At 41.9% G+C, this 15,155-nt stretch overlaps 1 protein-coding gene across 1 annotated transcript in view; it reads right to left on the reverse strand.

Annotated features, from left to right (window-relative positions):
* Positions 1-915: 915 nt before the first annotated feature.
* LOC309562868 (uncharacterized protein) overlaps positions 916-15,155 on the reverse strand; it is a 47,174-nt gene continuing 32,934 nt past the window's right edge. Inside the window, exons 4-5 of the mRNA XM_082267186.1 lie at positions 9,962-10,081; positions 916-1,362 (exon numbers count right to left, since the gene is read on the reverse strand). Coding sequence (XP_082123312.1) covers positions 1,228-1,362; positions 9,962-10,081 — 255 coding nt within the window. The 3' untranslated portion in view covers positions 916-1,227. The remainder of the gene's footprint in view (positions 1,363-9,961; positions 10,082-15,155) is intronic.

The following is a 15,155-nucleotide window of genomic DNA, read 5'->3' on the forward strand; positions in this document are numbered from 1 at the left end:
CCTCCTCCTCCATGCTTCACGGTGGGAACCAGGCATGTAGAGTCCATCCGTTCACCTTTTCTGCGTCACACAAAGACACGGTGGTTGGAACCAAAGATCTCAAATTTGGACTCATCAGACCAAAGCACAGATTTCCACTGGTCTAATGTCCATTCCTTGTGTTCTTTAGCCCAAACAAGTCTCTTCTGCTTGTTGCCTTTCTTTAGCAGTGGTTTCCTAGCAGATATTCTACCATGAAGGCCTGATTCACATAGTCTCCTCTTAACAGTTGTTCTAGAGATGTGTCTGCTGCTAGAACTCCGTGTGCCATTGACCTGGTCTCTAATCTGAGCTGCTGTTAACCTGCGATTTCTGAGGCTGGTGACTCGGATGAACTTATCCTCCGCAGCAGAGGTGACTCTTGGTCTTCCTTTCCTGGGGCGGTCCGCATGTGAGCCAGTTTCTTTGTAGCGCTTGATGGTTTTTGTGAGTGCACTTGGGGACACTTTCAAAGTTTTCCCAATTTTTCGGACTGACCTTAATTTCTTAAAGTAATGATGGCCACTCGTTTTCCTGTACTTAGCTGCTTTTTTCTGCCATAATACAAATTCTAACAGCCTATTCAGTAGGAATATCAGCTGTGTATCCACCTGACTTCTGCACAACACAACTGATGGTCCCAACCCCATTTATAAGGCAAGAAATCACACTTATTAAACCTGACAGGGCACACCTGTGAAGTGAAAACCATTTTAGGTGACTACCTCTTGAAGTGTGACTCTACAATTTTCATAGTCATGAAAATAAAGAAAACTCTTTGAATGAGAAGGTGTGTCCAAACTTTTGGTATGTACTGTATATATACTGTATATTTGGATGTGCTCCCAAATTAGCCTAGCTAAACTTTACAGACAATAGTCATATATAATACATATATGAGACAACGGGGAAAGATTAAATATAAAAAAGATAACATTATGAAATGAAGGACTAACATAGACTGAGAGCAGACAAATGGTACTGGTAAAGGTGAAGTATACAATCCCCATCTCTCAGGTCGAGTCCCACCACCCGGTTAGTCCAACAAATTAAGAAATATTTTTGGCAATAGAAAGCACTTTTAGAAAAACAACCTAAGAATTTACTGATATTGCTAAGTTAGTAATTCATAATTTGGAAGCAATCCGGTAGAAAGCTGATCCATCCATCAAATATGTAGGTGAAAGGTGCTCTTCATTGATGGATTGGTCAAGCTTTGACTACATTGACTGAATAAGTTGGTGGTGGCAGTGGTGATTGAGCATAAGTGTTGGTTACAGGAACAGGAATGGGAACGGCACCAGGATTCATGGGAAGGACGACCTGATTCTGTAATGTGTACACCTTCAGAAAAGAAAAAAATATTAAATTAAAGAATATTATTTTTGAGAAAGAGAAGACAAAATTTATTGACCAAGGTTTAAGGCTAGAGGGTATGAGGACAAATTTATGAGGAAAGCTCTTAGACATGAATATAATCCACAAAAAATAACAATAAACAAGATGAGGCCTCGCTCTATTCATTGTATTACGATTTTTTTTTTTTTAAATCCTCTAAGGTAAAAAAGAACCTATCTCAGCACTGGCATTGGTTCCAGGAAGATCCGGTAATATTAAAACTTGTTTGAGGTAGTGTATTTTTTGGTTTTGGTAACGTAGGTGGATGTTGTGGTGCTCCAATCGCCTGATCCAGTTATTACATATCTGAACTTGTGACACCTTTCCCTTACCATCTATTCCACACTCGATGGGGGATCAATAAGTCTTTGGTCACTTTTGTGTAAATCACCAATTATGCTGCCAAACTAAGGGCACCTATAACTGAGGGGTCGGTTCAAGTATCAAATTTGTATACACTGGCAAATAGATTAATTTATCAAAGGTAAAAACTTTCACTACTAGACATTTTGCTAACTGCAACAAAGAGGGAGTTATTTATCTCCTCCTTCTTGGTACAGTGGCATTTATGGTGGTAAGACAAAATCTCCAATCATCTATACTTTATACAATCACAATGATAACATAGCATCCCCCTTTTCTGGGTTCTTGATGGGATCCATAGGAGCAAAAGAGGGGATGAATTTGTTAAATACAGTGCCTTGAATAAGTATCCATACCCCTTGAAATTTTCCACATTTTGTCATGTTACAACCAAAAACATAAATGTATTTTATTGGGATTTTATGTGGTAGACCAACACAAAGTGGCACATCATTGTGAAGTGAAAGGAAAATGATAAATGGTTTTCAAATTTTTTTACAAATAAATATCTGGTGTGGTGTTCATTTGTATTCAGCCCCCTTTATGTACAAATTAGGTGACTTCTGAAGGCCATTGATTCCACTAGATTTCAGTTAGGGGTATTAGAGTCCACCTGTACGTAATTTAATCTTAGTATAAATACAGCTGTTCTGTGAAGCCCTCAGAGGTTTGTTAGAGAACCTTAGTGACCAAAAAGCTTTATGAAGGTGAATGAACACACAAGACAGGTCAGGGATAAAGTTGTGGAGAAGTTTAAAGTTGGGTTAGGTTATAAAACAAATATCCCAAGTTTTCAAAGTCTCACAGAGCACTGTTCAATCTATCATCCCGAAATGGAAAAAGTATGGCACAACTGAAAACCTACCAAGACATGGCCGTCCACCTAAACAAGGAGAACATTCATCAGAGAAGCAGCCAAAATGCCCATGGTAACTCTGGAGGAGCTGCAGAGATCCACAGCTCAGGTGGGAGAATCTGTCCACAGGACAACTATTAGTCGTGCACTCCACAAATCTGGCCTTTATGGAAGAGTGGCAAGAAGAAAGCCATTGTTGAAAGAAAGCCATAAGAAATCTCATTTGCAGTTTGCGAAAAGCCATGTGGGGGACACAGCAAACATGTGGAAGAAGGTGCTCTGGTCAGATAAGACCAAAATGTAACTTTTGGTCAAAATGCAAAACGCTATGTGTGGCGGAAAGCTAACACTGCACATCACTCTGAACACATGATCCCCACCATGAAACATGGTGGTGGCAGCATCATGTTGTGGGAATGCTTTTCTTCAGCAGGGACAGGGACGCTGGTCAGACTTGATGGGATGATGCAAAATACAAGGCGATCTTAGAAGAAAACCTGTTAGAGTCTGCAAAAGACTGGGGCGGAGGATCACCTTCCAGCAGGAACACAAACCTAAACATACAGCCAGAGCTACAATGAAATGGTTTAGATCAAAGCATATTCATGTGTTAGATTGGCCCAGTCAAAGTCCAGACCTAAATCTAATTGAGAATCTCTGGCAAGACTGGAAACTTTCTGTTCAGATGCTCTCCATCCAATCTGACAGAGCTTGAGATATTTTGCAAGGAAGAATCAGCAAACATGTCACTCTTCAGAGGTGCAAAGCTGGTAAAGACATCCCCAAAAAGACATGCAGCTGTAATTGCAGCTAAAGGTGGTTCTACAAAGTATTGACACCGGGGTCTGAATACAAATGCAAACTACACTTTTCAGATATTTATTTGTAAAAAAATTTGAAAAACATTTATCATTTTCCATCCACTTCACAATTATGTGCCACTTTGTGTTGCCTATCACATAAAATCCCAATAAAACACATTTACGTTTTTTGGTTGTAACATGACAAAATGTGGAAAATTTAAGTGGTATGAATCGTTTTTCAAGGTTACCTCTGAAGACGTCTAGCCAATGACAAAACGCGTTAGGTGGAACGCACGTCATGACATCACATGAGCTTGGTGGAACACAAGCCGGAAGCACCGCTCTCCACCTCGTAGCTCATACATGTGACGGCGTTTATTGATTTTTATCCTGTCTTTTTACCTGTTTTACCTTTATTGGGACTTGGTATGGATTTTTTGGATTGTGTGCAATAAAACATTGGTTTTAAACGATACTGCACTATCTAGAATTTTCCTTTTATATATCCCCACTGGAGTTGAACAACAGGAGGAGCGTTGCTACAGGAAAAGGTACCTGCTTGAAGGGAACGTATCCCGACCCTGGTGGGTCACTAAAGCTTGTATGGTCTTAGTGTCATAAGACATATAGGACCCACGATATCTGGTGAGTGTAAAATTCATTTATCTTGTCACGGGGAAATACATTGAAGGACACCAGGGAGAGAGTGGAATCAATTACTACGAAGCGCTAAGCACTATTCACTGTGCCCCTTATTTTGAACTTTTTAATCCTTATGAAGTTACACTACCATAAACTTTTCTGCACATAAGTTTATTTGGCACATGAACTCTAAGGAAATCTCATGAGAACACTAAAGTTTGCACTTTATATATATTAACTTGTTATTCTTTCATATTTATATTTATTAATTATTGTAATCTTTATTTTCTGAGCATATTAAGTATACAAAAAATGTTACATATTAATTGTATCATAACGCGGGGTTTATACGCAATATATATTTTAAATATTGCATATATTTTTTAGCAAGCGCTATAGGTAATCTTATATACACTGTATATTCTGAGATTGGAGAGCAGGTGGATCTCTAAATTAGGGGCCCAAAGTTTTCTGGGTCTTAATAATTCTAATAATTTTGCCTGTTTCCTCGATTCTTAGATTTCACCCTAAAATTTTGAAATATGGAGGGAGAATTTTTTTCTCTTTTTTTTGGTTTTTAGAAGTAGAAAGAGTGGAAGCGGAAATTGAACAAGGTGTTTCAAAAAATGAGTTTTCAGTAAGTTCTACTGTATATTGTTTTTTTCTTTACTAATACAATGATACATTCTTTGTTTTGCCTTGAAGTCCAATGACTGCATCATTGTAAATTAGTTGGCTTAAAATGCCTTTTATTGGGTTTGTCTTCCTTTTGTTTCATAGATAAGATGTTTTCATCCACGTGCATGTGTTGTTACATCGCATCATTCATATGTGGCACAATGCTATGTGCATGACAAAGCCCCTTGTCTGGCTTTCTGGATATACTTGAGAAAGTTGCCATACTGGCGATAACGGCAGCTAGCGGCATTATTCTTCTCCGCATCACCTGGAGTATGCAAAGCTTATTTTTCAATGTTAAGGGACATGCAATATGGAAGACTTTTTTACACAGAATGGATTATCTCAAAGAAGAGTTTTTGTTGGGGTGAAGTATAATTATCATCATGGCAGATGTTTGCTGAATGTTTTTGATCTTGCCCATATTTGTGGTGGACTACTTGGTAAAGTTCATGCACAAGATTAATGAACATGCACAAGTTCATGCACATTATCCAGGTTCTATGGACTATGCAAGGGTTGCATTCATGAGACATTTTGGTTGACTAAGGACGGAATTAGCATTGGTGACTTTTGGCTTGTTGAATATTATTTTTTTGGGTATTTTTATAATAAAGTGTTACTAAACCCAGGACCCTGTATTCACTACATCTGATCTCCCACAGAACATAAAAATGAAACCATTTTAGTAAATATAAACTGCTAAATACTTTTTTTCTCATCAGCAGTATATAGCAGTCTTGTAACTTCTATCAGTGTCTAGTACTTGGTTTAATTATCATGGTATCACTGTGCTTGATTGGCCAGGAAACTCACCTGATCTAAACCCATAGAGAATCTGTGGAGTACTGTCCAGTGTTGGGGTAGTTACTCAAAAAATGTAACTAGTTACTACTAGTTACTTCTGTAAATTGTAACGAGATTACTTTACTAGTTACTGCGTTTGAAAAGTAACTTCACTACTTATTACTTTACTTTCCTCTTTCTTAATTGATCGTGTAGAAGAAGATACATGACACTCTTTCTGCATAGAGTTTATTGTATAAACACAGGCTTTGGGAAACATGAGAACAAAACCTGAAAAAACAGAATAAAACATAAAGTGCAACAAAAAGTCATAAACTTCATCCCTCTCTATTCTTCGAAATAACGATTGCATCGCACGGCTTGGGTAACGCAGGAAAGCGCGTTCCTATAGCCTAGTAAAGTAGTGTCGTTACCAATATTAGTATTGTAACTAGTTACGTTACTTCGTTACCAAAAAAGTAATGTAGTTACTGTAATCCGTTACTTTGTAACTCGTTACCCCCAACACTGGTACTGTCAAGAGGAAGGTGAGAGACACCAGGCCCAAAAATTCAGACGAGCAGAAGGCCACTATCAAAGCAACCTGGGCTTCCACAAAGTACATGGACATACTTTTTAGTAAGCCAACATTTCTGTATTAAATATTATTTTTTTAATTGGTCTTATGTAATATTCTATATTTTCTGAGATACTGAATTTTGGGTTTTCACTAGCTGTAAGCCATAATCATCAAAATTAAAAACCAGAAATGCTTGAAATAAAGTTTCACTTTTTGAACTGAATTACTGAAATAAATTAACTTTTTGATGATATTCAAATTTCTTGAGATGCACCTGTAAATTTTAACATGAGGGTTCTATTTTGGGGTTGGGATTGGGATTGGGAATGAGGTACAGCCATTTTAATAAAGTTCTTTGTTACTTTAGTAAATTTTCTTGATTTTTACATTTTTATATGGGCACATATGTCCTTTCTTTTGAGGAACATCTGAAGCTTCAAGTATTATTACCCCTTTGAATTAAAATAAATATAGTCAGTAAGTTTCATAAAGACCTAAACCCTATCATATAACATTTACTTTGGAGTAGACAGAGGTAGGTTCTACCAGGATCTTATATCAGCTGTGACCACATTGGGGAGTTTTTCCCTAATTTCCTGTGCCTGTGATACTCATAGAAAATGAGGCGCACGCCTGCCCCGGCTCGTTCACTAAGGAGTCAGTGCGTGTGACCAGTGGACCCGATGTCCGCCAGTCACTAGGCGATCGTCGGTAGAGAGGAAAAAAGGCAGGCAGCTAATGTAAACAAGCCGCCTGTCATTCTCCCCTGTGTAAAAATGGAGATCAGACGGTTCTACTATGTAGGACCGTTGATCTCTGTTCTTACACTAGTAGCCATGTCCCATCACAGTTAGAAGCACGCCCCTAGGACACACTTAACCCCTCCCTCTCCAATACAGTTAACCCCTTCCCTGCCAGTGTCATTTTTACAGTAACAGTGCATATGTATAGCACTGATTACTGCAGTAATGTCACTGGTAACCCCAAAGGTGTCAAAAATGTCAGTCAAGGGTCCGATCTGTCCGCCGCAATGTCGCAGTCCCGCAAAAAAAAAATCGCAGATCGCCGCCATTACTCGTTAACCAAACATATGTAGCATAAAACAAATTGGCCGAAAATGTTAAAAATTTTTGATTTTTACATTTTTTTTTGGGAATTTCATATAAAAAAATGTGAAAAATATTGTTATTTTTGCAAAATTTATGCTCTTTTTTTGTTTATAGTGCATGATCAAAAAATCGCACAGGTGATCAAATACCACCAAAAGAAAGCTCTGTTTGTGGGAAAAAAAGGACGTCAAATTCGTTTAGGTACAGTGTCGCGCGGCCGCGCAATTGTCCGTTAAAGTCACGCAGTAAAAAATCGAAAAAAAAACCCTGGTCAGGAAGGGGGTAAAATCTTCCGGGGCTTAAGTGGTTAAAGCCCCCATCATTTTTATTTTTTTATTTTTTTACCATCTGTGTCTCAGGAGATTTTCCTTCATGTCCGGTAGACTTAGTAGAAAGTGAGAGGCTATCATTCCAATCTTAGAAAAATCCTTTCTAATGCCTCGTACACACGCAACGATTATCGGCCGACCAATCATCCGACTTTTGTCCAGAGTGGTGTTTTGTTGGTTGGAATGTGCCTAGACTGCACACTAATTTTCTTGGCCAACAAAAATCTACTTCAGAAGTGATGTCATGTGCTGGTTTACTTTCCGTGTGTTTTTTCATCTCTGAGCAGGCCCAGTCTTGCTCATCAGATTTTTGTCTGCCGAAAATCTGTACTGACTGACGGAAAATCGACCGTTGTGTTGACGGCCAACAAAAATTTTATGCCTATATTTGCCTATAACATCTTTACTAAAGGGATGGGGGTGTGTGTTTCCCAGCTGATCACATTTAGTTTGCACCCCATGGTTTTTTATACAGCCATGCGTTTTTCATTGCCAGTCATGGATTGGAGCAGGTGGGGGAGGATTGGGCGGTCTCCAATCCCATCTGTTTTCCATCCATCTATTAGCAAGCATGTACTTCCTTTTGTGAAGACACTTGGACACTCAGGTTGAGCAGTGTTATTTAGTGTTAGGTTCTGCAAGTAACGCAGAATGCCTTGTCGTTGGCCTTGCAGCTTCCGCATGCATTTGCAAATATGTGTTAACTAAACTCCTGCTTTTAACTTATATTGTTAGACAGGTTTATTTTGGTTTGTTAGCAGACTGGTGGGTAAGTATTTCAAACTAGGGACCAGCTGTTTTTCACACACCTTCATTTATCCCATCTTGCTTTTCAATTAACAAAAATTTTATAGCCTGCACACCAGATTTTATTCGGCCGAAAAGTCGGAGTCGGTTGTCGAAAGCATCATACTAACAAGCCGAAAATCGGCCGATCGGACGTTGGCCGAAAATTCCCGGCCGATAATCAATGCGTGTGTACAAGGCATTAGACAGCTATCGTGGTAGCAAGTGTCACAATTGGAAGATTTCCCCTCTCTTCCTGTTTTGGTAGCAACTCAAAATTTTGGATTTACTCTAACTTACATTCCTGGTGACATAGGTGATCGGGACAATTAAAGAGATTAAATCTACCTAACAAAGAGAGCAGTAAAAAAAAAAAAAAAAAGTGGTTCCAACCCCTCACCACTCTATCCAGATGTAAAAAAAGAAGCTTAGCCTCTGGTTACATTTTTAATAGCTCCATCCATGAAGTGTAAGTATAGCACACATGTTTTAAAGTCTTGGACAGATAGAGAAGGCTAAAAACCCTTGCCAGGGAATTTTTTGCCTATTTTGTGTCCTGCTGTGGAGACTCCACTTCACTTCCTGTACTGGAGATGCAATAGGATGTAGGAGAAAATCTCTCTAAAGTGAGATGAGATCCGCTCTTAGGGCTTGTTTTTACCCTAAGAGTGGTGTGGGGTGGGTCACTTTTCACAGCAGTGCAGGCGCAGGTGTATACCTCCCAACTTTTTGAAATGTGAGCGAAGGACACCTATTAGTAAAGGTATGTAGGCATTGGACACACCCCCTACCATGCCCCTTAAAGGAGAATTATACAAAAAAGGAGCACACAAGTCCTTTTTTACCGCTACTATTCCTTTATATTGGCTTTTACAATTAACAAATACAGCAATTTAGAAATTGGATGAAAGATTTAGCACTGGGAAACACTTTTTGAAAGATAAAAAGTGCATTTTATACACAACGATATAGATCAGACCAAAATGAGGGACAAATAACGAGGAAAGAGGGACAGAGGGACTTTGTTCCAAATCAAAGACAGTCCCTCAAAATCAGGGACAGTTGGGAGGTATGTAGATGAATACCGTCATCTCCTGAATGTCGTTTTCTTTTCCTGACAGCTAAATGGCTAGCTTTTGGCTTGTGTTTGCAGCACGGGGTCCCATTCACATAAATATGTCAACTTTTGGCAGCAGTAATGCCGAACCATGAACAGACCTTTGTATGTGGACACCCCAGTCTGGCTGCTTTTCAGAGGTGGTACAAAGTGTAAACTAAGACTTACAGTTGTCACAGTAGCAAGTATCCCCATTGGAAGATGTCCAATACATACAGGTAGACTTTTAAGTTTCCAACCCAACCTCTCCAATATTAATATTTCTATATTGGTTACAAAAACAAATCATCTGATTTAAAGAGGTGGAGCATGTGATGTTACCATTCATGAGTACCTAGAGCAGGGTAATGTCTAAACACAATCTTAGTTATGGCCACAGTGTAGAGCTGGGACAAGGATCTCAAAGCAAAGGGGGTTTCCAAAGCTGGTGGATGATAGACTATGCTGGTGCCTTGACTTGAAACTTTTATTTACAGTAATCCCATACATCTCTTACCTGGGTGACATTTTGTGCTTTTGAGAGAGACCGGCATCCAAAAACAGAGGTGGAAATGGTGACACAGATGAGCAGCAAATTTATCACAAGCAGTAGAGAAACAAAAACATAACTACCATTCTGTAGAAAAAAACAAAAAAAAAAAAAACCTGTTAGTAAATCAGTGGTTTATTCTTATATTTTTAGTTTGTAGTTTATTTATAATGTATATTGTACAGGACGATGGGGATGTGTTCTGGATGGCAGGTATCTTTCTCCATTTTTCAGGGCTTTTTTGCTGCCAGAGCTGTTTTTGTGTTGTTATTTTTAGTTTACATGCCCAAAAAATATCATTTTAGGCCCGAAGATTTTGTTGTACAAAAAAAAACATTATTATAACGAAACTGCGACCCACACTGTGCTTGTGGACTTCCATCAGTATACAGCTATCTTCAGTCTTGAACATGGATATCAAATATTCCAGCCGCCCCCATACATCGGACTTCGGAGCCACGGGTCACGCGCGCGGGGATGGCCATGAACGAGCGGGGGTGGGAGCGCGCCTCTGGCGGCGTGCGCTTGCCCCCTGCAGGCACCTGGACGAGCGACGTAGTACTACGTCGCTTTGCCCAGGAGGGGCTGACTGCCGCAGTAAATATACTGTGGGTGGTCGGCAAGTGGTTAAGTAGGGCAATAACTGCACATCATGAGGCAGAAATCTTACAGAATGACCTGAAGAAAATAACAGAGTGGGCCACTACATGGAAAGTGAGGTTTAATGTGGAGAAGTGTAAGGTCTTGCACTTGGGGACTAAAAACATAATACACATTGGGGGGGGGATACACATTGGGGGGGGAACCCCGGGGGGAATCAAAAATGGAGAAAGATCTGGGAGTCTTAGTAGAAGATAGACTAAGCAATAGCATGCAATGTCAAGCTGCAGCTGCCAAAGCCGGCAGAATATGAGATAAAACTATAATCCTACCACTTTATAAAACTCTGGTCCGACCACATCTGGAGTATTCTGTCCAGTTCTGGTCGCCAATCCTCAGAAGGGATGTGTTGGAGCTGGAGAGAGTCCAGAGAAGGGCAACTAAACTGATTAGGAGATTGGAGGACCTTAATTATGAGGAGCGCTTACAAGTGCTTGATTTATTCTCCCTGGAAAGGAGATGCCTGAGAGGGGACATGATAGCGATTTACAAATACATCAACGGTGATCTCAGCATAGAAAAAAACTGTTCAGTCGCAATGAATGCATGAGGACACGTGGCCATACAATGCGATTAGAGGAGAGGCGATTTAACCTAAGGCTACGTAGGGGTTTTTTACAGTAAGGGCTACAAGATTGTGGAATTCTCTGCCACAAATGGTAGTAACTGCGGGAAGTATGGCTACTTTTAAAAGACTCTTGGACGTACATCTCAAGGATCTAAACATTCAGGGGTATGGGAAATAATTACGTCCACACACATCTACACAGGTTGAACTGGATGGACCATTGTCTTTATTCAACCTCAACTACTATGTAACTATGTTTTTTCTGTAGCAGAAAGTAAAAAATATTGTTGTTGTTTTTTCATAATTGTTGCTCTTGCTTTGTTTATAACGCAAAAAATAAAAATCGCAGAGATGGTCAAACACCACCAAAAGAAAGCTCTATTTGTGGGGAAAAAAAAAAAAAAAAAAGACCCCAATTTTGTTTGGGTACAGTGTCGCACAACCACGCAATGGTCACTTAAACTAATGCAGTGCCGTATCGCAAAAAAAAAAATGGGCCGGTCATTAAGGGGGGTAAATCCTTCCGGTCCAGAAGTGATTAAGGTGAGACTATAAAATTTTTGTTGGCCGTCAACACAACAGCCGATTTTCGTGCAGTCAGTACAGATTTCGACAGGGAAAAATCTGATGAGCAAGTCTGGGCATGCTCAGTGAAGAAAAAACACAAAGAAAACAAACCAACACATGGTCGCCGCAGGTCGCCTCCCATAGGGAAGCTACGGACCCGTTCTAATAGGAGCGACACAAGTTGCTCCGACCTAGAAAAAGGGTCCGGAGCTTCTTTGGGGCGACCAGGAGGCGACCGCCATAGACTTCAATGTTATGAAGTCCGTGGCGGCCGCTCCGAGGTCGCGGCGAGCTGCTCGCACCGCGACCTCGGAGGTCGCCACCTAAAGTAGCGTCGCGGTAGTGTGAACCGGCGCTAAGTTATCCTACTCATGCACGTTGGACCCCTGTTCTGTTACTATTGTTGCTGTAATTGCCGTATTGTTGCTATTGTTGCTACTTTATAACTCATTAAAAAATAATATAAAAAAAAAAAAGAAATAAAAATATATAAAACACTTTATATTATATTTATATAATCACCAGAATAACACTTACAAGTTTGTCTAGGCATATCATTTGGGATGCATAGTTAGCATTATCAGAAGAGTTCCGACTATAGAGACAGTAATAGAAACCGCCGTACGCAACGATTGCCAAATCAATACTGTTTAAGATCACAGCTGCCATGCAAAAAATAGAACTAATAATGCTCAGTCCCAGAGAGCCTTTGATCTGTAAAGAGAAAAAAAGGAAGAATAAACTAATAATACAACAATACCATAAACAGCCTTAATAATGAAGCACTGTTCCCAGCAGAGGCGCTGGATGTGGGTCCCCCCGGGGTACCGCTAGCAACAACAGTACATTTAAACATGTTTCTCCAAGTGTGAGCACTGAGATAAGGGCCAGTCCAGCTTCTTTGTTTTTTTGTTTTATTTAGGAACTTAGATGGGAGAAGGGATGAGTGGGATACTCCAACAACATATGCACAATTATGCAGGGACTCTGAAAAATGCTGCTTGATGCTGGTTAACGCTGACTGAATGCCTGTTAACACTGAATTGGTTTTTGTGACTTTGACTAATGTTATCATCGTAGTTTGTCTTTCACGCACTGTAGTGAGAATGGAACTACTGTGATTATGTTGTACTTGTTTTTAAGCTGGAATTTCAATAAACATCACTGCTTATAAAAAAAGAGAGAGATTTCTTCTCAGTGTAGCAATATTTCCAGACCTTGGGCCTGATATGGGTCCGCCATTGTTGCCGGTGACACTTCCAACACATTTAAGTTGTGAACCCAAGTGTGAGAACTGAGTCAATGTGACCATTCCGGCATCTTTGTTTTATTTTGTTTATTTCGTAATGGGGATGGGAGAAGGGAATGAGTGAGATACTCCTCTGGCTCAACTAGGTTGAACTGGGACACTGTACAGAAAAATGCCTGTTAGCGCTGTCTTGACGCCAGCTGAATGCCGGCCAACGCTCCCTGGCGCTTGAAGATACTGTTCTGCTGAACTGTGCTAGAACTTCGACTTTAACACACTGGTTAACTCAGAAGATCCAGGACTGTAGGACATTTGACTCCTGACACTCTATTTAGTTCAAAAGTCTGGTGAACAACTCCTTCCAGCCCTTCACTGACTGAGGTAGCTCCTTGTAACTGCTTGTGCTGCTGCAACTCTCAACTCTGTACACTGTACACATTAACTCTTCAGGTCCCAACTGCTGGCACCCCCTTTACACTGCAGGGTCCTCTGACTAGGCACCCCCTCTGCCACTTCATGGTCCTCTGACTAGGCACCCCCTCTGACACTTCATGGTCCTCTGACTAGGCACCCCCTCTGCCACTTCATGGTCCTCTGACTAGGCACCCCCTCTGACACTTCATGGTCCTCTGACTAGGCACCCCCTCTGACACTTCAGGGTCCTCTGACTAGGCACCCCCTCTGACACTTCATGGTCCTCTGACTAGGCACCCCCTCTGACACTTCAGGGTCCTCTGACTAGGCACCCCCTCTGACACTTCATGGTCCTCTGACTAGGTACCCCCTCTGCCACTTCATGGGCCTCTGACTAGGCACCCCCTCTGACACTTCATGGTCCTCTGACTAGGCACTCCTTCTGACACTTCAGGGTCCTCTGACATAGGCACCCCCTCTGACACTTCAGGGTCCTCTGACTAGGCACCCCCTCTTACACTTCATGGTCCTCTGACTAGGCACCCCCTCTGACACTTTAGGGTCCTCTGACTAGGCACTCCCTCTGACACTTCAGGGTCCTCTGACTAGGCACCCCCTCTGACACTTCATGGTCCTCTGACTAGGCACTCCCTCTGACACTTCAGGGTCCTCTGACTAGGCACCCCCTCTGACACTTCAGGGTCCTCTGACTAGGCACCCCCTCTGACACTTCATGGTCCTCTGACTAGGCACCCCCTCTGACACTTCAGGGTCCTCTGACTAGGCACTCCCTCTGACACTTCAGGGTCCTCTGACTAGGCACCCCCTCTGACACTTCATGGTCCTCTGACTAGGCACCCCCTCTGACACTTCAGGGTCCTCTAACTAGGCACCCCCTCTGACACTTCAGGGTCCTCTGACTAGGCACCCCCTCTGACACTTCATGGTCCTCTGACTAGGCACCCCCTCTGCCACTTCATGGGCCTCTGACTAGGCACCCCCTCTGACACTTCATGGTCCTCTGACTAGGCACCCCCTCTGACACTTCAGGGTCCTCTGACTAGGCACCCCCTCTGACACTTCATGGTCCTCTGACTAGGCACCCCCTCTGCCACTTCATGGTCCTCTGACTAGGCACCCTCTCTGACACTTCATGGTCCTCTGACTAGGCACCCCCTCTGACACTTCAGGGTCCTCTGACTAGGCACCCCCTCTGACACTTCAGGGTCCTCTGACTAGGCACCCCCTCTTACACTTCATGGTTCTCTGACTAGGCACCCCCTCTGACACTTTAGGGTCCTCTGACTAGGCACTCCCTCTGACACTTTAGGGTCCTCTGACTAGGCACTCCCTCTGACACTTCAGGGTCCTCTGACTAGGCACCCCCTCTGACAATTCATGGTCCTCTGACTAGGCACTCCCTCTGACACTTCAGGGTCCTCTGACTAGGCACCCCCTCTGACACTTCAGGGTCCTCTGATTAGGCACCCCCTCTGACACTTCATGGTCCTCTGACTAGGCACCCCCTCTGACACTTCAGGGTCCTCTGACTAGGCACCCCCTCTGACACTTCATGGTCCTCTGACTAGGCACCCCCTCTGACACTTCAGGGTCCTCTAACTAGGCACCCCCTCTGACACTTCAGGGTCCTCTGACTAGGCACCCCCTCTGACACTTCATGGTCCTCTGACTAGGCACCCCCT

This window comes from Pelophylax lessonae, assembly GCF_965119305.1.
Source record: "Pelophylax lessonae genome assembly, chromosome: 9".
Lineage (NCBI taxonomy): Eukaryota > Metazoa > Chordata > Amphibia > Anura > Ranidae > Pelophylax > Pelophylax lessonae.